Genomic DNA, 25039 nt, shown 5'->3' on the forward strand with positions numbered 1-25039 from the left:
CCAATTAGCCATGCATGATGCTGTCTTAGCCTTTATTTGACCAGAAAGAACTGAATGTACTAATTCTAAACAAAGAATAAGACAACAAAGCACCTCTCAATTATTCATGGACCTATAAGGTCTGCTCCCTTTCTTTTAGAACATCAAGGCCTGTTTGTTTAGATAACATAAAACTGTCAGCAACTTTTTATTAGGTTAAAGAAAACATCCTTTGAATTCGGCCAGTCCAGGGACTGATGTACATGCAAATGAGGCAGTCACTAAAGATAACACTGTTGGGAGTCAGTGTTTGGCCTACTGGTTAAGATGTTAGTTAAGAGGCTCATTTCCCACATCAGAATGCCTGGGTTTGATGCCTGGCTCTGGCTCCTGACTAGCTTCCTGCTAATGTGGACGCTGGGAAGGCTGACTCCAGCTTCCTAATGCAGACCCTGGGAGGCAGTGGTGATGCCTTAAGTAATTGTGTTCCTGCCACCCATCTAGGGGATCTGGATTGCATTCCCAGCTCCCAGATTTAGCCTAGCCAATTTCTAGCCATTGTAAGCATATGGGGAGTGAACTGGTAGATGGAGTTTCTTTGTCTCTCAGGTAAACATAAATGATTAGAAAAAAAAAAAAGATGGCACTATTACATAATGAGAAATGTGATTTTGAATGTGAAAGGGTTGTGCCAGGGACGAATCACAGATGTATTTGAAATTCAACAGATTTGCTGAGACAGGAGAGTTGGACTTATGCTGCATGGGTTCATCTAGAAACTCCCAAGAACAGCTTTCCTGGTGAGAGCTTCAGTTCAGGACTGTGCAAGGACAGGCTTACAGGTTCCTACATGTAGCACAGTGGTATTGAGATGAAATCAATCCACAGCAAGAATTTTGGAATGTTCCAGGGGGTCCTTGATGGACATGTATTTTGCAGGTATCTCAGATCTCTAGGGTATTCATTCTAGAAAGGAAACTCTCTACAGCAGCCTGCAGGGAACAGTGTAATTGCCTCTGGCTCATTTTGAAACTTCCAAGTGCACAGAGAAATCAAGGAGCTAAGGCTGTGGCAATCAGCCAGGAGAGCAACAACCCAAAGCTGCATCTCTGGAGAAGATTCCTGGGTCTCGGTCTCAGAAATGTTTACAATCTACAAAACTGGGTGTGCGGATGCCACTGGCCAAGTCCTACTGCTATGTAGACAGTGCTGGGCTGAAAAAGTTAGGTGGGTTTTCATATTTTTCCCTGATGTCCTGACAATCAGCTGAGAAAGTTTTCAGATTTCTTGACTTGTTTAAGATCCCAAGAAAAGGCTAACAGTCTCAGATCTCTCTAATTGAAGAGGCCACTTCTTCTGATTATTACCTTTAACCAATCCTCTTTAATTATAAAAAAAAAAAAATCAAATGAACGAGGTGCTTATACAGTGGATGCCTGCACGGAGGAAGCCAGCTCATTGCCTTCACATCACTACCCCTTCTTGGTGTTTGTAGCTCTCCTCTCTGCAGATAGCACTTTTTGGAGCCTAAGACCTGGTTTTCAACACTGAGTTGCACTAATGTATATGTTATGGGGTTTCTCTTTATTTTACCTTTCTTATCTTCTGACTTTTCCTCCAGAGGTGTTGTTTTTTCAGATACAGAGCCATTACCTTCTTCAGACTTTCCTACATTTTCCTCTTGGGTAGATTCCTCTCCGATGGGTATCATGTGCCCGTTTGAATTTTCAAAGTTAACTGTTACATCTCCATCTAAAATGGGAAAGAAACACCTAGATGTCTAACTTGATGGCGTTTTGGAAAACCAGTTTCCCAGTTACTAGGATTTGTAGGATATGGGTTCACGTTTCAGGCCCTGGGAGCTAAATGCATCCTGGATTGTTTCATCAGGTACTGAGGATACTTCTAAAAGTTTGTGGGAAATGGAATTTAGAAAATTAAGCTTATTTTGGTGGAAAAAAATCTTTAAAATCCATGCATATCAGAGTATGTAAAAAGTTCAAGGGCAAATGTGTATTGTGGAAAACTAGACATGGATTTAAAAATTGTTTTATACCAAAGCAAAGGTAACTTTTAATTCAATGTTCCAAGAACTTTTGGAAGTACCCTTGTATTATTAAACAATTTACTTGAAACAAAAGAACTAGAAAACTTAGTAATGAGGGGAAGGTAGCTGTGGAGAGAACATCTATCTGCCATTCAAGACAGTAGGAGCAATTATCCTGACCACAAGCTAACCCAGGGCAGCAGAGTCCCTATGTTCTTGTGCCCACGTTTTGTTGAAATCAGTATTTATATGTTTCTTCTTCAGAAACTGAATACTGATGAGAATAATCTGGCATATGGAGTAAATATTTCAACGAGCATCAAAGCCACAAGATGAATGCAAATACACAAACAATGTGATATGTAACTACACGATTAGTGAAAGTATATGAAAATTTCTAAGCACCACTGTCTTCAGAGTACATACATGATATCTTAATTTTTCATAGTAAGATTATTAATATTCAATGAAAAGATGGTACCAGGGCTAGTTTTATTTTCATTTTGTTTATGGAAAGATTGAGATGTACTTAGGAAGTTGTTATATATAAGTAACCAAAAAGTTCTTCAGTTGACCTAATAATTTTGAATTTTAGGGGGAAAAGCATGAAAAAAATCATACAGGGATTTTTTTTTAAATCATAGTGAAAATAAAATTTCTAATACATTATCTAATTTATAAATAATCTTAAATCTTAAACTTTCACAATTTCTGGGGGTTTCTAAAGTAAAAGATTTTGCAGAAACTTCTATTTCAGTGATGCTTGAAAAGACAAACTCAGTTTATATCCAGAAAAATTTAAGAATTTTGCTATCATCAAAAGAAAAAGTAATAATTAAAGTTTTGATTTGGTAGACTTGAAGAAATACATAATCAGAGCTATTTCCATGCAATTTTCCATTAATAGCATTTTGGCAATCTTTACAAAACAGAGAACATTTCCCAAATTTTCACTGCTGAGGTTCAAATTAAAATTCATTGGCTTTCTTAACAAAAATGAATTACATTTTAAGAAGTGAAATACATATTATGGAATTATGCTATGCTTAAAAAGAAGAAGCAATTACTGTTAGGTTATATAACTCCCAAGAACCTATAATCTGATTCCAGATAAAACCAAAATAGACAATAATTGAAGGCAATGCCATTCAAGTAAATTTAAACTATTTTAATAAAATTAATCTGAGAATTTTTAAGAGTACATGCCAAAACCAAAAAGAACTTAAAAGATTTTTTATTCATATTATTGAATTCCAAGCATCCAGCTATAGAAGAAGGGGCAACACAATACACCCAGAAAAAAAATGAAAATCATGTAAGAATGGACAATTGCAAAGAAAACAAAAACAGTTCTTTACATAAAAATCTTCAGTTTTTAGGCAACTCATTACAAATTTATGCTTTCTTTTAACTAAGTTGGTTATAAAGGTATATTGAAATTATGTTGGTGACAATTTTATTTTAAGCATTATTATATCAAAATTCTTCAGTAGGTTAAATAATTGATACTTTAAATTTATAACAAAGTGAGAAAATTAAATCATGTGGCACAAGAGGAAATTGGATTACTTTATGATAATGGAAAATAGTCAACAATGTGGAAGGATACTTTGAGTTTAAAATAAAGCTAGTGCTTCTTAAAATAACTGTAGAAAGAGATATGTTTTTGATAAATATGGACTTCAATAAAGCAGAGAACTGAAGTTATGGCTGATGTGTGTGCTGTAAAGATTTCCTCGTATTAATGCATTGAGAAAATCATTTTAGAATTAAAATAAGCTAAGTCATTGATGTAGTGTACATATGTAGGCAAAACATAAGCACAGCAAAGGAAAGTGTGCAAAATGCTGAACCAGGGGGCAGGCAACAGCAAGAGGCCCAGGCCAAAAAATTTCACAGCAGGGTTTGTATGCAAAGGAAAGAGAAAAATGCAGCAATAGTTGTAATCTTAAAGTAGAATCAGCAATAAAGCACAGACAGATAGATGTAGTGAAATAATAAGTAGAAGAGTATTTGAAGGTAGTTGCCTCTTTCTGGTAAGCAGGTGTACTGGAGATTGAATTAAAGGAAACATAGATACGTGGAGAAAATCACGTTTGATCAAAAGGTGAGTGACTCATTTGAAGGTTAAAGATACACGGAGAAAAAGAATGGTGGACAGGCAAAGACACCTGCATGCCCTCATGTAAAGCAGGAGAAAGATGAGGAGGAAGAATCAGAGGGCAGGACTGAACTTGGACTAGACCATGGACTTCTCAGGAGAGATGACCCATTATCGAACTTTTTAGACTGAAGTTAGTCCTGAGCATAAAAAAAGATAATCTAAAAGGAATAATAATAGTAATAGTACTAGCTGGGATTGAGGGTATGAGGCAGGATGGGGTTCGGGTCAAACCCAGGGATTAAAAACTCTATCTGGGGCCGGCACTGTGGCATAGTAGGTAAAGCTGCCGCCTGCAGTGCTGACATCCCACATGGGCACCCTTCGAGACCTGGCTGTTCCACTTCCAATCCAGCTCTCTGCCATGGCCTGGGAAAGCAGCAGAATATGGCCCAAGTCCTTGGGCCCCTGCACCCGCATGGAGACCCGGAAGAAGCTCCTGGCTCTTGGCTTTGGATGGGCACAGCTCTGGCTGTTGCAGCCAGTTGGGGAGTGAACCAACAGATGGAAGACCTCTCTCTCTCTCTCTCTCTGCCTCTCCTTCTCTCTCTGTGTAACTCTGCCTTTCAAATAAATAAATCTTAAAAAAAAAAAAAAAAAGAAAAAACTCTATCTGACGTACTAGCTGATATCTGACCCATAGCTGACAAGCACTGTCAAGAGTTGAAGCAAGATCAAAGCCAAGAATGAATCTTCATTGGCAGAAGAGATGAGGCTGGCACCAAGAATGGCAGTTTCCAGTTTCTCAGTGAAATTTTCAAGATAATGGTTTTTGGGTAAATGACAGAAAACTATTTTCTCCATCTCTTGGCTAAAAATGGAAAAGGATTTAATTTACCACAGGTACCCTCCAGAACTTCAAACATTAGACAATTTCTATAGTTTTATACAGGCCCTGTACAAAAGGTGGAAAGTAAAATTCAGTAATTTATGACTTCCCTGATATTATTAGACCTATCACATTATGTTTAAGTTAATAACTGTTTTATTATTTTACATTTTAAAACTTTAAGTGTTTGCCCATAAAATTTAAATATAAAGATCAAATATAGTCATATTTCTGGGAAATAAGTATATATTGGCCTTGAAATTGGAACTTATGATGAAAATAGTTTTAATAGATTAGGCAGAATAATAACAAAGCAATATGAAACATTTCTTTAAATTGATCATTCCTACTTATATTTACAAAAAATAAAATCTTTATTTTTTAATTATAAAAAGATGGTTCTTCAATATCTATCTTTAAACTCATTAACATTTTCAATCATAATTTTTTAATTTTTAAAAATATTTTCTAATAAATGATACCAACCAATTGCTTAGGCCCACTCCATAAAGCTGTTGTCAGTTTTTAATGGATTTATAACTTCTCCCTGCCTCCATGGAGAGTGGGCGAGAGATGAATTTTCATTCTGCAAACCTATCGTTAAGTTTAAAAAGTCTAAAATGTGCATTTTTTATTTTTAAAAGCCCAAGACAGGAAACAGTTTCAATAGAAAATTAGGGCAGACATAAAACTCATTGATAAAGTAGATTGAGAAAAGTTTGACAAGTCAGAAACTGAAGTAAAATACCTAAAATTGTGAGGACTTAAGAAAAAATGGTATTATCTACCCCAAATTTCCCTATGGTCTTTGAAGCAGGACTGAAACAGTAAAACACTTCCAAGCTCCACTATGGAATTATTCAAATGTTGGAAAAAGAATGTTATTTTGATTTATAAACAGTGACTGCCAAAACATGTTAAGTTTTTTGCAAGGATAATATGAGCCTATGTCAAGCAAAGAGAATAAGTACTACTATTTCAATTCCAAATTATTAGCATTCTATTTGTTCCATAAAAGTACAGTAATGCTATTTTTCCCAGCAAATGTTGGGGTGGGGAGGCAAATAAGATAGATCAATAAGGATGCCAAAACACATCCTTTAGCAGTGGGAGGGATAAAAATCACTTGGTATTGTTTATTTGGAGAAATGACCGGTGCTGGTATCTTCTTTTCAGGGCAATCTCAGTTTGTATCTAATCCTTGTATTTTCTGAGCAAGATCTTTCCTTGGGAGGATTAAAAAAAAAGTAAGATTAGAGTGGGCCAACATTGTGGCACAGGTTAAGCCACTCAGAGTGCAGCTGGAAGTCCCAACTACTCTGCTTTCCATCCAGCTCCCTTCTAATACACTAGCAAAGCACTTGGGCACAGGCCACCCACTGGAGAAAGAATGCAGGAATTCCCAGTTTCTGGCTTTGGCATGGCCCAGCTCCGGCCGTTGCAGCCATCTGGGGAGTGAATCAGCAGATGGAAAACTTCTATATTTCTCTCTCTGTGTGTGTCTCTGCCTTTCAAATAAATAAATACCTTCTGTAAAAAGCGTGAGATTAGAGGTGGAGAAAAAAGTACCTGGAAAAGTCACTGTTAGGGAAAAGGTGAGAGGCAACCAGATTCAGAGAAAGGCTTTTAAAACAATAAAGAGAATGCACAAAGCAGGAAATTTGCTTTTAAGAGAAAGCATGAAGCAGATTAATTTAATTTGCCCATTCATGCCTTATTGATTGTCCATTTCAGTGGATAATAGAGTGTCAAGGACACAGAGTAGGACTGCCACATCTTTCCTCTCTTCTCTCTTACTGCTGTCATGAGAAACAAATAAGGCATGAATCAAGTTGGAGTTATTTACACCAACGATTGAAAGACTGAAGCTCAGAGACAGAGAAGCCAGCTGTATCTCTAGGCTCTGTTGTACTTCTGTAGCTTTGGGTAGAGAGTGACATAGGATTCACCAGGAAAGTCCCTGGGTTCCTCTCCTCTAACACCTCAGCTTCTGCGCCACCTGCAAAGGCATCAGGAGACTAAAGCAAGATCCTTGGTGTATATCACTCACTGCTTCATCTGACAAGGACCAGGATCATTTTAAATTTCAACAGAAAATGAGAGAAAGACCAAAGAGTGAAGGTTCAAATTATTTTAAACGTATGATTAATTTCCTCACCTTGATCAGGCAATTCCTTAAGAACTCCCCTTCTTATCAGCTCCTCTCTACTTTGTCTTGTAGATATCTTCCTTTCTAATACTTTTAAAAAGAATAAGCACAGGTAAGAATCAAGTCATTGCTTAAAATAATTAAGAAAAACATTCCAAGCAGAACTGAACACATTTATTCTGTTCACATGGGGGCTCAAACCCACCTAGCACAACATGTGGCTGGGGTTGAAACAACACAGCCAGGACAAGGGCAAAGGACTCCAGCCCAAGACCCAAAACCCAGTTATTGTTCCTGGTCTTTCCAACGATCATCTCTGGCCAAGAATCCAGACCTTTAATTTCATACTAACCTTAGAGCATAGAGGCCACTACTTACTTTGAAAGAACTCTCTTCGTAATGATGCATTCTAAAACATACCCTTTTATGGATGTACAGTTCATGTAGAAGCTGAATGTATTTATATTAAAACAATAACCACCCACACACTTTCAGTAAATATTCTGGTAACTCCTCTGTATCCCTATGAGAAAGAGTCACTTCTCCAGTGTTTTCTCTATCACAACATCTATTTTACAAGCCCAATATATCAGATTTCTGGAACTCTTTGCCAGCCATACTCAGAAATTCTAGAAGGTTCTAGTATACCCCTGACAAAGCTCAAGACTTAACAGGCTGGAGAATGGAGTATAGAATGGGCAGCTTTCATAGGTATGGAAAGGGATGGGGATCTCAACACAGATTCTTCCCTCTGGAAAAAAATCTGAATTCCTGGAACAACTTCAGAATAGAGCTTAGAAGTTCAGGGGCAGGGCCTGAGTAGTATTAGCCTTGTCCATACATAATATTAATTCATGAACCCTACATGTCTATGTAACTGCCAGCTCCACTCTCCACTTCCAGGAACCAAGAAGGTGTGTAAATTTAACACATGATCATGTCATCTACTAATCCTTAGAGTCAACATTCTCCTAAGTGTGTTCTGCAGAATTCTATTCCCTCCAGATGCTCTGTTCCCAAACAGCATCTGGTTTTGCAGAGAAAGGCCAGAGAACTTTGAGAAGATAAGGAAGACTGGAGGCTGGGCAGCCACAGTAGGACCAGATTTCCTCCCTAGGATTCCGACTCCTGGCCTCATTTCTGCAGCTGTTCTAGACAACATAAATTCAATTAAGGCCAATTACCCCAACAATGCCCTGACACACACAAAGGGAGCTCATGACAACACTAAAAATGTGTTTAGTGAGAAATGCAGGTAGCCTGAAGCAAGGACACTGAAGGGAGAAAGAGAGAGGCCAAGCCTTGGGAAGCAATCTTTGTAGTAAGTGCGTAAAAGTCTTCAGCAAGTGTTTACTAACGGCAGCAGCCCCAAGAGACCATCATGTAGCCTCTCTTGAAGAACTGGATTCTCTCCACCTTCTCTGGTAACTGAGAACAGTGGATTTCTTTTTCATCCTGCCTGTTACAAACATTAGGGTAAACCTTGATATTTAAAGGGGCCGATGCTGTGGCGTAAAAGGTAAAGCCACTGCCTGGGACACCAGTATCCCATACAGGCATAGGTTTTTATTCAGCTGCTCCACTTCCCATCCAGTTTCCTACTAATGGCCTGGGAAAAGCACCAGAAGATGGCCCAGGTGCTTGAGCCCCTGCACCCACATGGGAGACCTAGAAAAAGCTCTCGGCTCCTGGCTCCAGGCTGGCTCACCCCAGGCCGTGTGGCCATTTGGTGGGTGAACTAGTGGATGGAGGATCTCTCTCTCTCTCTCTCTCTTTGACTCTCCCTCTCTCTTTCAAATAGTAAATAAATCCTTAAAAAAACACCTTGATATTTAACATAGGTTTTGCATAATTCATGTTTCCTCCTCTACAGCCTGACTTCCCTTATTCTTATTTTATGTATAGTACACATGCTCTTCGTTGTAAGTTTTCTCAAACATTGTATGGATATAGTCAGAATATAAACAAATAAGAAAATGAGTAAATGAATGAAAAAAGGGTCAAAAAAATGATAATGAATGGATTTAAAGGGGGAACCACACAGAAGCTTCCTCTCCCTCCCCTTTAGGTTACCCAACCATTCTCACTCCACACTCTCGCTTCCAGAAGCAAGTAACAATAGTTCACTGAATTGTTACTGATTCCAAAGGACAAAGTTAACTGGGTTGGGGGCAATGAGTTCTTTACGTAAAATGAGTTCTTTTTATGTGAAAAGTGTGTTCTTAATGAAATACAGTTTGGATTTGTTCAGACTTGTTCGACACAGGAAGTCAAACACCACTACCCACAGTGGCAGGTGGAAGGAACCCTGCCAAGACTCTGCAGGTGGATTAGGGGCATCCTGACTACTGTTGCCTTCCAAGGATGGTCCCAACCAATTCAGGCATGACTGGGCATTGAAGGGTGGCAGGACTCTGGAAACCTCTTCTAACAGTTGCGTCAGTCCCCACCCCTGAGGACAGGCTCATCCACCAAAGACAGTTCTATCCTCAATTTGAGTGTGGAGGTGGCAACTACAAGGGCAAGTGTCACTGGGCTCAGACCAAACTCATGGCCAATTCAGTCACTGTGGCTTACTTTCTTATCTTTATTTATTCTTTGCTCACATTCAACAAAAAATTTAATTGTTTTCTGCACCTGTAAAAATGCCTAAAGACACAAAAAGGTTTTCAGGAATCCTGGATTCTAGACCCAGAACTCCTATAACCAGTTGCATGGTTTGGGGCTATTACTTCACATTCCTAGGCTTCTAATTCATGAACTGTAGGGTAACAGACAAGATTCAACAGTCTCTGAACACAAACTCAAGTCTCGTGTGACCCTATAGCATGAATCAGAGTTGTTCTATAATCTTTGCCTTTGCTTAGGGCATCTTTAAAAAACTCATCTTGTACTAAAAAAAAAAAAAAAAAAAAATCATCTGAGAGCGGGGAATGTACCTGGTTTACGCTTCTGCCTTTCCCTGGTGGATCCTTAGTTTTCCCTGTTGGATTCTTTAGTTTTAGTTTTGAGTTTTCTTTAATTCTAATTTATTCTCAGCTAAAAATTCCTCTCCTTTCCTCGTTGTAAACTCTGGAGGTTTGAAGCAGCAGCGTGGGCTTCCTGCCAACAAGCCAAACCAACAGCTTTGTTCTTTTGCTCTACCTCCTATGAACAGGCCTTGATAGGAAAACGCCATGGGCTATTTGTTTGGTCTTTGGCTGAGAGCACTTTTCACACATAATGCAGATATCTGTGCACAGGGCCAAGGAGAACAAACGACAGGCAACTGAGCATGGAAGGTATGTTGCTGGGGCACAAAATTCCAACCACTGCTCTCACAGAAGGACAAGCATCTCATTCTTCACCTTTTAAAATATTTCCCTCGTGTTGATCTAGTGTCTGTATGTTTGTGGAGCACATTCATGGGCTCCAAGGGGTTCTGCATTGGCATGAGCCAGAGAGGTCATTCTAGTCCAAGTTGTCCTGCACAGCAGGGCCATCGCAGAACATTCCTGAACCGTGCTCACCTGCTTCAGAACATTCGGAGGAGGATCTCAGCAGTCGGCACAGACCCTTCAGCTACCAATAGCCTCATTTTTAGGAAGGGGTTGGGTCCTCACAGGAGTCAAAATCACATTCCCCATAACTTCTGCAGATTAATTAAACCCAAGTTCTCAGGGGCTCTAGACTACAGTAAGTCACTGAGAGAGGAAAAGAGCAACAGTCAGCTCCATGTGCTCAATGACAGCAAAGCAGGCTATGGGAACCTCCTAGAATTTGCCACCAGCTGCTCTTGGCCCTTTAAGCTCACACTCATCTGTTTAGCAACATTACCAGTGCCGGGGAGCCTCTCTCACATCCAAAATATTACCAAGGAGGAGACATGAGGGGCGCAGACCTCTGGAGGCCATAGCAAGGCCTCTCCCTGAAAACTATGTCGCCAGTTGGGTAAATAAATGACTCCCGGCTACTCACTTTCATCCCAATTGAGAAAAGCTTGAGTGGTTTCAAACACAAGATGAAGCAAAATCATATGTTTCACTGTCTGCACTGTGTGAATGAATATTTTCAGTTTAATCTTGAGTACAACACCTTATTAGATATCCACTCCTTGCATACCTGATGGAGAACAGCTCATTCCCTTTCCTGTCCTTATCCATCTTCTCTCCCTGCAAGACACCAACCATGCCCTCACATGTATGTCACCTCCCTGAGAACCAAAATTCTGCTCTGTTTATCAGTATGTCTCCAACAAAGACTTGCAGGCTGTTGGCAACTCAGAAATTATGTGCCTTTGTCAAATAAATGAATTTTTAAAACAGGCTAATAATGATAATGGTTTTGTTTTCTACCCTTTCCTAACCGCCAATGTAGAGAAAGTATAAGAGACTTGTGGCAGGCATGGAAAGCCAAGACACTCTGGGAAAAAAAAAAAAAAAAAAAAAAAAAAAAAAAAAGACCTAAATGAAAGATCTCTGTGAGTGAGATCCCAGTGGAAAGAACAGGTCTTCAAAGAAGGAGGTACCTTTCTCTGAAGGGAGGAGAGAACTTCCACTTTGACTATGACCTTGTCTAAATAAGATAAGAGTCGGTGAACTCAAAAGGCTTCCATAGCCTTGGAAACTCATGACTGGAGCATAGGGAGATTACTGATGCCATAAACAGGAGTGTCAGTTTGTAAAGTCAACAACAGGAGTCACTGTGCACTTGCTCCTCATGTAGGATCTCTGTCCTTAATGTGCTGTACATTGAGATTTAATGCTATAACGAGTACTCAAACAGTATTTTACACTTTGTGTTTCTATGGGGGTGCAAACTGTTGAAATCTTTACTTAATGTATACTAAACTGATCTTCTGTATATACAGAAAATTGAAAATGAATCTTGATATGAATGGAAGGGGAGAGAGAGTGGGAAAGGGGAGGGTTGCGGGTGGGAGGGAAGTCATGGGTGGGGGGAGCCAATGTAATCCGTAAGCTGTACTTTGGAAATCTATATTCATTAAATAAAAGTTAAAAAAAAAAGAGACTTGTGGCAAAACCTTAAGGTACAATAGCCTCCTGTCTCCCACCTCCTTTACACATTGGCTAGGATAGTCAGAAGGAAAATTCTCAGCTTTCTGTCCTATGGATCATCTGAAAAAGTCTCTGTATGCACCAAAGAAGGGAGCCCATAGTGTCCTGAGGCAGACAAGTAGTAGCGTGTAGTACTTCCCCGGGCCCTCCATAAATTAGAAATGATTTATGATGTCCTTCTCGCTGTGGAGTGGTGACTGTGCAGCCTGCATTCAGGAAAAGAGGCTGCGGCATATGCCACTAGCTCCTTTCAGCACAGACTTGGCCAGGATTGCATATTGCTCTGGAAGTCTCTGTGAGAATAAATCTTGTAGTCAACAAGTCACTTGTGTAGAGTATTTGGCGAGGAAGGACAGTCCTAATTCTCAATTCTAACACTTTTTAATGACTGGACAAAACAGAAGAGCAAATAGGAAAGCATTAAATAAGTGTGCTATGTTATCTTCTTGGTTCTCAGTAGTGAATGGTCTTACTGTAAAACTGTGACAGACATACAGAAACTGCTTGTCTTGTGTAGAAAGTATTCTTTAAGAGCTGGCTGGGGTTCACTCCTCATCAATACTAGCTGCAGGAAACAGAATGTCAGAGAACGGTCTCCTTTTTAAAAGACCTTTCACAAGGCAAAGGTAGCTACGTCACTTAGAGAAATCAACCACCACAATGCCATCCAGCAAGACACTTGTGAAAACCTTCCAAAACATCCCAGGAATGCAAGGCAGTGAACTAAAACCAACATCCCCACCTACAACACTCCCAGGCCTGGCCATTTTCTTGTTTATCAGATGACACCACTGCCCTATTCAGAGATCTTCAGAACACAGAACAAGTTGAAATCCTTGGATCAGCAGCATAGCTTTACAAGGCATCAAAACGAACCCTTCTTCCCTTCACTTTTCCTCTGCATCTTTGTCACAAGATCAATGCTAAAGTCAAATTTTACGTCTTGCCATTTTCTAAATATCATCTGTACCTCTTCAGCTTCATTCCTTCATATATTGTTTCTTTTATAAAAAAGATATATTTATTGGTTTCATAGGCACAGGGAGTGAGACAGACAGACACATGTGAGGGGAGGGAGAGAGAGACAGATCCCACTGATTCACTTCCCAAATGGCTGTGAAAGTCAGGTTTAGGTCAAGCTAAAGCCAGGACCCCAGAATCCTATCTGGGCCTCCCACATAAGTGGCAGGGCCCCAAGCACTTGGGCCATCATCTGTTGCTTTCCCAGGCTCATTAACAAGAGGCTGGATCAGAAGCAGGGCAGTTAGAACTTGAACCAGGATGCTGGCATCCTAAGTGGCTCCCCAATGCCTGCCCTCACTTACTATTTCCTCTTCTTAGAAACGTTTTCCCTATCACTCACTCACTGATGAAATCTTCACTAGAATTTTAAATCCTCTTCAAAGAGAGTCCCCTGCATGGCAATCTCGCTACCCCAACTAACTGGAATTAAAAACTTTCTCTGTGCCACGAAAGCACTTTCCAGTACTATAACATCTCTGTGCCTCGGCTTCCTTTTCTGTGAAACAGAATAACAGCTGCTACTTTTCTGGTTCTTTCGTACATTAACTGACTTAAACCAATAAAAGGGCTTACAGGAGTACCTACAATCTAGCAAGTATCCAATAAATATTGGTTATTATTATTATTATTTCTACTGTAAATGACATGTACATTGTTCATTGTTACATTTATATGTATGTAGCTAAATATTCACATGACCCTAGCCTGAGCCCTATGAGTGAACTCTTAATTTTCATTTCCTCCCCATAATGTGGAAATATTCTATTGCATAGAATAGATCTTTGGGAATTAGACATCTTTTTGAGGGACCAGGTAGGAAGCCTTGTCTAGCATCATTTTCTACATCTCTTAGAAACAGACATGATTTTTTGGCTTTGGGAAACCACCTTGCCCTTTCTTACTCCATGTCATTTGTGTGATGCTAACCCATGCCTGGGCTCTAGATTCTAGGCTCCAGCTTCTGGGCTTAGCCAACCAGAGCCTACTACCTCCCCGGCACTGGTGATTAGTTCAGAGAAGGCCACATGTCCGAGTTGCACCTATAAGATTCAAGGCTAAGAAGTTTGTTGGGACAATAGGAAAGTAAGGATTTCCCTTTCTTCTGGAGTTGTTATAACAAGCTGAATATGAGCCTAGAGTTGTAATAATCACTTTGCCTTCACAAGAAGAGAGCTTAAGTTTAAAAGAAAAAAAAAGTCATCTCAGAGGAACACAGACTCAAAAGAGGGAGAGAAGGATTCCAAATCATAGCTCTTGAACACCTGGATCCAATCATGCCTGAAGGTTGTGTGCCCCTGGGTTTTTCAGTAACATGAACCAATAAATTCCCTGTCTGCTATGATTCATCTGCAGAAGAGCCTGACAAATCAGAAAGGTATCCAATAAATGTTTTTAAATTGAATTTTCTTTCAGCAGAGATGAAACATTCTCTAGGTTTGTAGGGCAGAAATACGAAAAGGAGAACTATCTAGACCTTCTTTTCCCCCTCTGAGAGTTTGAAACTTGGTCAGGCCTTAAGAAAGAGGAAAATGGAGAGATCTGTGTCCCTTCCTCCTCTTGGGAAATTAGTGTCACAACTTCCTCCAGAAACCTGATAGTAATCATCTATTTATTTCGTGCTTAGAGACCATGCTCATATTTCTTTTTTTCATCAATCCCTCCCAAGTGTCCCCGAAAGATTGGCCAAACCACTATTTTCACTTCCCTCCCACAAGTAAGGATACTGGGAGTTAGACAGGCTCAATACACTGTCCAGTCACATAGTTGGAGCCACGGTGAGCCCAGATGTGTCTCGCCATCAATGCCAAGTCCAATCTGCATTGATAATTACAAGAATTTTGACTTTCCCATGAAAGGTACAATGCCTTCTAATTTTCCTTCAACACATCAGACGGAAGAGTAACTTTCAAAAGTTAATTTTAAAGGGTAATTTTTAGATGGCAGTGAATTCTCACAGTTCAAATTGTAAAGGCTGGAGGAAAATTTTTCACTCTTGTCCTGTCCCCCATCCACTCCAACTGAAGCCTGCCCTTACTCCAAAAGCAGATAATCACTTTTACTAGTGTCTTGTGTGTCTATCTTCCAAACATTCTTTGGTAATTTCAAATACTCACTTTAATTTTTGCCTTTATTTAATATAAAAGGTAGGATGGTTTACAAAGTGTTCAGCATCATGGTTTTTCACGGAACTGTGTGTAACACCTTTAAAATTTCAGGTAGTAGGGGTGACGGGAAAGGATGAAAAGTGGGATAGACCAGGTGATTGTGCAAACAGCAGAAGTCAAAATCAGTGCTGTGGCCAGAGGGGTTGAGCTGGGACCGGCAAGGTCAGATCAGCCCTAGGGAACCTATGGCATTTCTTCCAAAGGGATCAAGGTTCAGGACTTGAACAATGTAAGTCCTTAACTGCAGATACGTCAGGAAGTACAAGTGATGTCAGGGGAGGAATTAGCACACAGGAATTGTAAGCTACGTGAGCCCTTGCCTGTCCTTCCTCCTCCTACTCTGACTCTCATGAACTCACAGGAAATACAAACACCCAAGACAGGTGCTTTTGGATTCATTCAGTTTAATGAAAAGTTGTGTGTCTCCGTTTCCTGTTTCTTTACAGTACAAGAGAGTAAACTCAAGACAGAGTGGGACCACAGAATGGATATTTGAAGTAAGGATCACAACAATCTTCCTTAGAGTAGTTCTATTCTAATTTCACACCAAGAACAGGCTAGAGAAGTGACTTAAGAATGAACCTCAGCTCCTAACAGAGATGAGGTTTTTCAATCTAGAAACAATACCCATTAGAGAAGTGCCAGGGAGCCTGAGGATCTAACTGATACCCTTCCCTGTGACCTGGTCTGGGACAACTCTGCACAACAGCAACTGTGGGGGCCAGCACTGTGGCACAGCAGGTGGAGCCGCCACCTGCAGCACTGGCATCCTGTATGGGCACCGTTTGGAGTCCCTGCTGCTTCACTTCAGATCCTACTCTCTGCTATGGCCTGGGAAAGCGGTAGACAATGGCTGAGGTCCTTGGGCCCCTGCCCCGACATGGGAGCATCGGAGGAGGCTCCTGGCTCCTGGCTTCAGATTGGCCCAGCTATGTCCCTTGGGGCCATCTGGGGAGTGAACCAGCAGATGGAAGACCTCTCTCTCTCTGCCTCTGCCTCTCTGTAACTCTGCCATTCAAATAAAGAAACAATTTTTTTTTTTTTTTAAAGAACAACTGTGATTGAGATGGAAAAGTGTCTCATTTCACATTGGATCAGGCAGTCAAAGGCAAGGAAGCTTAGATAAGGAACAGATTTTATGATACCAAAATTTCTAGGTTAAGACATTCTCACTAGTGCCTTGGACTAAAAAGGTCCTGAATTCTTCATATCTTAGGCTAATCTGGGAGAGGGGAGCCGGGAAGGAAATGTATCCTGTCTTAATTTAGTTAACCCATGGACAACACACGCTCAAACTGATACGTGGGGGTAACTAGCCCAAGTTAATAAGATTTGAGTAGAAAATTTTGCAAAAATCATGCTTATTACTTTTATATACATATACGTCTAATTAGACAAGATTTCTCAGGTGATTAGAAAGTTTTCTTGAACATATTAAACATTTCTCTCCTCTACCTATGATGTTGTCTACAAAACTGGCCCAGGCCTAGGCTAACCCAGCAGGATAAACTACACCTGATTCCTGCAATGATCAAAGAGTAACTTCAACTCAAATTTTTATTTTTAAAAAATGTTTTGGGCCGGCGCCGTGGCTCAATAGGCTAATCCTCCACCTTGCGGCGCCGGCACACCGGGTTCTAGTCCTGGTTGGGGCGCCGGATTCTGTCCCGGTTGCCCCTCTTCCAGGCCAGCTCTCTGCTATGGCCAGGGAGTGCAGTGGAGGATGGCCCAGGTGCTTGGGCCCTGCACCCCATGGGAGACCAGGAAAAGCACCTGGCTCCTGGCTCCTGCCATCGGATCAGTGCGGTGCGCCGGCTGCAGCGGCGGCCATTGGAGGGTGAACCAACGGCAAAGGAAGACCTTTCTCTCACTGTCCACTCTGCCTGTCAAAAATAAAAAATAAAATAAAATAAAAAATAAAAATAAAAAATGTTTTTGTTTACTTATTTTCATTTTATTTGAAAGAAAACAGACAGAGAGATGAATAGAGAGAGAGCTCGTCCATCTGTTGAATCACTTCCCAAATATTCACACCAGCCAGGCCAAAGCCAGGAGTTGGGAAGTAATCAAGGTCTCCCACAAGGTTGTCAAGGACCCAAATACATGAGTCACCACCTGTTCAGGGTATGCATTGCAGTAAGCTGTATCTGAAATGGATGGGCCAGGACTCAAAGCAGGCACTCCAACAAGGATGTGGGTGTCCCACCAGGGTAGACTAAAGCTGCGCACCCACCACCCCACCTTCAACTGAACTTTTTATTTCCAAGATAAATGTAAAACAGTAAAGCCTAGAGAAATGTACCTTTCCACTGTACCTGAAGTCATAAATGTTTAAAGTTTGAGAGCAAAGTTAACTTTCTACTTTGATATAATGGTTTCTTCTAATGGCCTCCATTTCTACTCTCTCAAATTTTCTGATATTAGAGTGCTATCAGGCTGTCATCCTTCTTCTTGAAGATTGAAAGATGAGCAAGTAGAAAGTGAATCAAGATTTACATACTCCACTTCATACACATTACATCTAACAGTATACTCTATACAATAGAATAGATGTATTTAAAATATACAGACATATACATTATAGATAGAATTTTTAAGAGGGTTATCTGTGTCCTAGATAGAAGTATGTGAAGTCTATGACATTTAATAAAGTATTAATAAAGTATTATTATAATAACTAAATAAATTTCATGTAGAAATATTTATTCTATAGTTCTATATTAAAACTACTATGTTATCATCATTATTTTACTATGTATATATATATATATATATATATATATATATTCTTCCAAATTGTTTAGTCCTAATAAAAACTTCAAATGAGTAACAGGAAAAAAATGGTTTTCCCCTTTTATTAAAAAAAAAAAAAAAGACTTTACTTCATAGTGCTGCACATGTAGCAAATTACCCAAGAAAAACATTTTTCAAACCTCACGGGGGTGGCAACTAAATTGAACTTGAGCTGAAAAATTCAGCAAAAATGACTTCATAATGCCAACAATGTCAATGGCAGATTTAAAATGGGTGATTACACTTTTGTTGGTGTCACTAATATTTTACACTTGATTGATCTAAGGTTTTCTTTTAAAAACAAGTTGCAGAGGCTAGGGGAAAGTGGAAAAATGGGAATTACTATTAACAGGTACAGAGTTTTAGTTTTGTAAGATAAAAAATTTTGCAGATCTACAAGAAACATACCAGAAAAAAAATAACGATCAGAAAAAAAGTGCATACAGAGAAATAACTAAAGCAATCATCATGCATCACTGTGGTGAAAATTCCTTCTAATTTACTTTTCATCTTTGGAATAAAGAAAACTTAATGAGTCCAGTTTCGAAACCTAGAGAGTCTGATTTGGGCAAGCAGTTGAAGAAAAGACAAACAGATAACAAACGCCTTTCACCTTATTCAAAAGAAATAGGAATTAAGATTGCAACTTATATTCCAAGTGGGAAACAAATCAGGAAAACATGTAAGCCAAAAACAGTCACTTTCCAGGACTTAGCTCTCAGTGATAAGGACCGGATTAGTATCACAGGATGAAAAAAAAAAAAAGAAAGAAAATCACAAAGGGAAACAATATGCAGAGGAAATAAAATAATGGGCTTTCCTGACATGAGTTCTCTGACCCAGGCCAGAAGGAGTTCTGTAGTACCTTTAAAAAGTGTTTAAAGTGGCACCACTCCAGAGGAAAATGAAATTAGGAAACTATCCACCCAAGGAAGAGACATAAACAATCGGATCCTCTCTTAAAGCAATACAAGTCACTTTGTCTCACCCCAATAGAAGCCTTGTTTTGTTAAGAGATCAATGAGAACATTGCTCCATTTCTCTACATCATCCTTAGGAATCAAATGTGATAAAGAATAAATAGACAAGTTAACAATAAATAATACATTTCATTCTAGTGAGTAGTGAGTGTGATTTTTTTTTTGACAGGCCGAGTGGACAGTGAGAGAGAGAGACAGAGAGAAAGGTCTTCCTTTTGCCGTTGGTTCACCCTCCAATGGCCGCCGCGGCCGGCGCACCTCGCTGAGAGTGTGATCTTCTTAAAATGTGATTCATATGGGGCCAGTGTTGTGGGGTAGTGGGTAAAGTCGCTGCCAGCAGTGCCGACATTCCATATGGACACTGGTTCGAGTCCCGGTTGCTCCACTTCCAATCCAGCTCTCTGCTATGGCCTGGGAAAGCAGTAGAGAATGGCTCAAGTCCTTAGGCCCCTGCACCCGTGTGGGAGACACGGAAGAAGCTCCTGGCTCCTGGCTTCACATCGGCACAGCTCCGGCCATTGCAGCCATCTGGAGAGTGAACCAGTGGAGGGAAGACCTCTCTCTCTCTCTGCATCTCCTTCTCTCTCTGTGTAACTCTTCCAAATAAATAAATAAACAAATCTTAAAAACTGTTATTTGTATTCAGGAATCCACGAAATCATTAGCATGCACAGCTCATTTGGGAACATCTTCACAGCTGCTTGTGAAAATGCCTGGCTTATCCGAGTTCACCTCCCTAAAAGACCCTCCCCTAGAAAAAGGCTGCAGACTGGAGATACCGGGCAGCTCCACAAGTCCAAAGCTCAGCTCAGATTAAACAAATGATATCCCATTTTCCAGAATGTACAGGAAGTAAGGGAGTCTCCTCAACTCCATTTACAAACAAGACATTGTGGTTTATATTTATCTGTGCATGGTACACCCTGATGGATTTGCCATCCATTGTACAGCTGGCTATTTTAAACTTGTGATGGAATGTTCCCGTGTGTATGAATCCACTCATTTCAATTATGACAAATGTCCAAAGTGCATTCATATTCTACCACTCTTTCCTATAAATGAGCTTTACCCCTGGAACAGACCTATAATGAATAATAAATGATGCTTAAGTAAAAGGTGGGATCATAATGATTCTTTCTTTCCACCTATGGATAGAAAAATTGAACCAAGGAAAAATATTTTCTGCAGGAAGATTCAAATGGAGAATAGGGGTCTCCTTTATATTTAATATATGATTAATACATATTAAAAATGAGCAAATCTTTTTAAACGGCATCATATATATTTAGGAAAACAATAGAAGAATTTTTAAAAGTATGTATGGTAAAATTATTCTCTTTCTTGTCCACAGGATTTCCAACACCCATTTGATGATTAGGCTGTTATAAAATACATAGGTACACAAATAACTGAACTGAAACAAACTGGCTTTTTATGTCAATGATGCCCCCACATTGACCTTTGAAATGCTGTCCATACACAGTGGTCATAGTTAACATAAGTTCATTATCTATTCATGAGAGTATAGGTCCCTGCCTTCTCCATTAAATTAGTGAAATATTCATTTTGTATAGTATGGCTTTTCCAGATTCCTCCAGGCTGTTTTAAGCAACTCTGAGTGCTTAAAACAGTAAAGGATAAGTCCAGAACTTTCCAAATCATGAAGATGCGCTTTCAAATGTTCCCTATATGAGACTGGATAAGGCCCATTCATTCACTCAACAAACATGAATGCTAAGCATAAGGCATGTACTATTATGTTTTCTCAGGGCTCTAATCAGAGAAGAAAACAAAATTCCCCATCCTATGGCATTTATATGCTATTGGGAATGACAAGATAACAAAGAATAAAATAATTTCTAAATGTCAGAAGGTAAAATGTGCTAAGGAAAATGAAAAAATAAAGTAGAATAAGAGGGATCAGGAGTGCTGAGGCAACTACTTCACACCCACTGGGATGGCAGTAATAAAAAAGATGGATAATAACAACGAAGAAATCTGACTGCTCCTTTATGCTGGTGGGAACATATAATAGTATAGTCACTTCTGGCAGCTCCTCAAAATATTAAGCATCACATTACCATGAGTCAGCTATTCCATATCCAGGTATAGAAACAAGAGAAGTGAAAACACAGGACCAAGCTTGTACACAAATGCTTATACCATCATCATCCATAACAGCCCAACAAAGAAATAAATCAAATGTCCATCAACTTATGGGTAGATAAATAAACTGTAGTATATTCATACAAAAGACTATTATTCAGCAACACAAAGAAAGAAAGTAAAGGAGGCCTGCGCTGTGGCGCAGCGGCTGGCATCCCATATGGGCGCCACTTCAAGACCCGGCTGCTCCACTTTCAATCGAGCTCTCTGCTATGACCTGGGAAAGCAGCAGAAGATGGCCCATGTCCTTGGGCCCCTGTACCCACATGGGAGATCCGGAAAAAGCTCCTGGCTCCTGGCTTCAGATCAGCGCAGTTCCAGCCGTTGCAGCCAATTGGGGAGTGAACCAGTGGATGGAAGACCTCTCTCTGTCTGCCTCTCCTCTCTCTGTGTAACTCTGACTTTCAAATAAATAAGTAAGTCTTAAAAAAAAAAAAACAAAAAAACAAAAAAACAAAGTACTGATACACGCTACACATAGATAAATGCTGAAAACATTATGTTACCTAGAAGTCAGTCATAAAAGACCACAATTCTGTGGTGTGACTCCCATCGAAGTGCTGAGAACAGGTCAACTTACACAGATAGAAAGCAAGGCTGGGGAGACTGGGGTAAAATGGGAAGTGACTGTTAATGGGTATGAGATTTCTTTTTAAGGGTAATGAAAATGTTTAAAATTGATTGCAGTGATGGCTATGCAGCTTGTGAATAATACTAAAAACCACAAACTGTACATGTTAAGTGGGTGGATTGTATGTTATAGGAACTATATCTCAACAAGACTGCTTAAAAAGTATGCTAGGGGACAGGGGCAAGGTTGGAAATAGGATGATCACAGTAGATCTCCCAGAGAAAGCAGCATCTAAAAATGGACTTAAGGAGATGAGGTAGTTCGTTAACCATGAAGAAATGCAGAGGAAAAGACTCCTTTGTTTTTCTATTAAAGCTCTAGAGGGGGACCATAACTAATAGAAGATATGAGAGATAATCTGAATGGTCCCAAAACAATAAACTGAATTTGCAGTTTAAAATTCTTTTAAAAGAGAAATTTTCAGGCTCAGACTTTCACTGTTGAATTCTATCATTTAAAGAAGAAATAACAATTCTACAAAATCTTTTTCTAGCAACAGAAGATGAAGAAAGTGGTCCTGATTTATTTTTATGAGACCAGTGTCACTCTGATACCAAAAGCAAAGGTAGTACAGGAAAACTAAAGACCAATATCATGAAAGCTCAAAAGAAAAATCATCAAATAAAAAATCATCAAATAAAATCCAGCAACTTATAAAAAGGATGATATACCACATCCCAGGAAAGCTAAACTCGTTCCTGATACACAATCTATCAATGTAATGGACCATAACAGTAGTCTAAAGAAAATTCATGCAATCAGAACAATTTATTCAGAAAAAGCATTCAGAAAATTCAATATCAGTTCACAGTAAGCACTCTCAGAAAACCAGAAAAGGAACTTCCTCAACCAGGCAAACTGCCTCTCCAAAAGGTACACCTAGTATCACTGTGCTTTTCCCCTAAGATTGTTCCAGGCAAGGAATTAGGAGACTAAGGAATCTTCACTAGGACTATTAGAACTAGTAAGTGAGGTTAGCAAGGTAGCATGATATAATTTTATTTCTATAAAAACAGCAATGAATACTTGGAAATTAAAATAAAAAACAGATAATCATTTACAATAGTTAAATAAAAGACAAAGTACTTAGATATTAACCTAATATTGTATTCTAAAATTCAAAATTCTGATGAAAGAAACAGAATATATCTTTTGCAGTACAGAACCTTCTCAGCTTCATGTAATCCCATTTATCAATTTTGATTTTGTTTGCCTGTGCTTCTGGGGTCTTTTCCAAGAAGTCTTAGCCTATGCCAATGTCTTGCAGTTTCCCCAATGTTCTCTAGTAATTTGACGGTATTGGGTTGTAGATTTAGGTTTCTGATACATTTTGAGTGGATTTTTATGTAAGGTATAAAGTATGGGTCAGGTTTCATAATTCTGGACGTTGAGATCCAGTTTCCTGAGGACCATTTGTTGAAGAAACTACCCATGCTCCAGGGATTGATTTTAGCTCCTTTGTCAAAGATAAGTTGTTGTAGATGTATGGATTGATTTCTGAAGTTTCTATGCTGTTCCATTGGTCTATGCGTCTGTTTTTGTTCCAGTAACAGGCTGTTTTGATTTTAACTGCACTATGGTAAGTCTTGAAATCAGGTATTGTGATGTCTCCAGCTTTGTTTTTGTTGTACAAGATTGCTTTTGCTATTCGGGGTCTCTTCTGTTTTCACATGAATTTTAGCATCATTTTTACTAGATCTGTGAAGAATGTCATTGGTATTTTGATTGGGATCACACTGAATCTGTAAATTGCTTTTGGTAGTGTGCGGAGCAATCCGGACTGGACTGAGTTACTGGAATTAAGACTTATTCTATGCATCTGCTCTCCCACAATATGGCGCTGGGAGAGAAGTAAACAGCTTCCACACAGCTGCCTCCAGTTCAACTAATAAACTGTAGGACTTGCTCCTGATTGGAGGAGAGCAGCGTACTCGGCGTGTGGGCAGCCGAGTTAGGATTGGCGGAGGAGGACTATAAAGGAGGAGAGAGACGGCATGCACCAGGAACATCTATGGGGAACATCTAAGGGGAACATCTAGCTGAAGGAACACCTGTGCAGCCCCCGAGACGAGCCGGCCGGCGGTGTGCCGCTCCCCTGCGGAAGTGGGGAATGTGGCCATGGGGAACTGCCCTTCCACGGAGGTGGAAGGGATAGTAGCCAACCCGGGAAGAACCAGCAGCAAACCCGGGGAGGGCCGAGCAGACAAAAGAACAGCGCAGGGACTTAGTGTCGTTCCTCCATGAAGAGGGGGAGCGACATAATGGTGCCGTGACTCGGATATGAAGCCTAGGCAGGGTTTAGTGTCGTTCCTCCACGAAGAGGGGGAGCGACATAATGGTGCCGTGACTCGGATATGAAGCCTAGGCAGGGTTTAGTGTCGTTCCTCCACGAAGAGGGGGAGCGACATAATGGTGCCGTGACTCGGATAGAAAACCTAGGACGGATAGGAAACCTAGGACGGATAGGAAACTTAGGACGGATATGAAACTTAGGAGGGAAGAAACGGGAAGAACTGGGAAAATATCGGAGAGAGACTAGCAAACAGCCTAGGGAAAATATCGGAGAGAGAGGGAAAATATCGGAGAGAGAGACTAGCAAACAGCCTAGGGAAAAGCCGGACGAAAAAGGTGCCGGAAGAAGCTATTGAAAGCCTAGGCATAGACTCAGATACGGACTACGGGGGGAAGCTGGGAGAAATCTCTAAGGTCGAAAGCGAAAGTGAAAGCTAGAACAAACAGACTCGGACGCGGACTGTGGGGAGAGGCCAGGAGAAATGAGGGAGGAATATTGTTGGAGGAAAGCTGGGGGAAATATACCGGGTAGAGAAAAATGTTAGGGAAAATGAAGCCGCGAGTGCAGGCCGAGGCGGATACGAAAGCCACTTTGGGATTCTCAAGTTAGCCCGGGAATAGGGGGCGAAAGGTTGAAACCAGAAGCTGAAACGTAAGCCAGATTGGGATCCGTCTGATTAGCCCGGGGAGCAAAGGACGGGAAGCCAAACCATAGGGGCGGAGACGTATGCTGGGTTGAATTCGCCAGGCTAGCCTGGGGAACTTAG

The 25039-nt window shown here is 40.2% G+C and overlaps 1 protein-coding gene across 10 annotated transcripts in view; it reads right to left on the reverse strand.

Annotated features, from left to right (window-relative positions):
* The window catches only part of PHACTR2 (phosphatase and actin regulator 2), a 321121-nt gene that overhangs the window by 59993 nt on the left and 236089 nt on the right, over positions 1 to 25039 (reverse strand). For 7 of the 10 annotated variants that reach the window (XM_051854253.2, XM_008263585.4, XM_008263587.4 and 4 more), the window contains exons 3-4: positions 7175 to 7255; positions 1573 to 1731 (exon numbers count right to left, since the gene is read on the reverse strand). In XM_051854253.2, coding sequence (XP_051710213.1) covers positions 1573 to 1731; positions 7175 to 7255 — 240 coding nt within the window. The remainder of the gene's footprint in view (positions 1 to 1572; positions 1732 to 7174; positions 7256 to 25039) is intronic. The other 3 variants (XM_051854256.2, XM_070073472.1, XM_070073469.1) reach the window with 2 other exon arrangements.

Source organism: Oryctolagus cuniculus, chromosome 5, assembly GCF_964237555.1.
Source record: "Oryctolagus cuniculus chromosome 5, mOryCun1.1, whole genome shotgun sequence".
NCBI classification, from domain to species: domain Eukaryota; kingdom Metazoa; phylum Chordata; class Mammalia; order Lagomorpha; family Leporidae; genus Oryctolagus; species Oryctolagus cuniculus.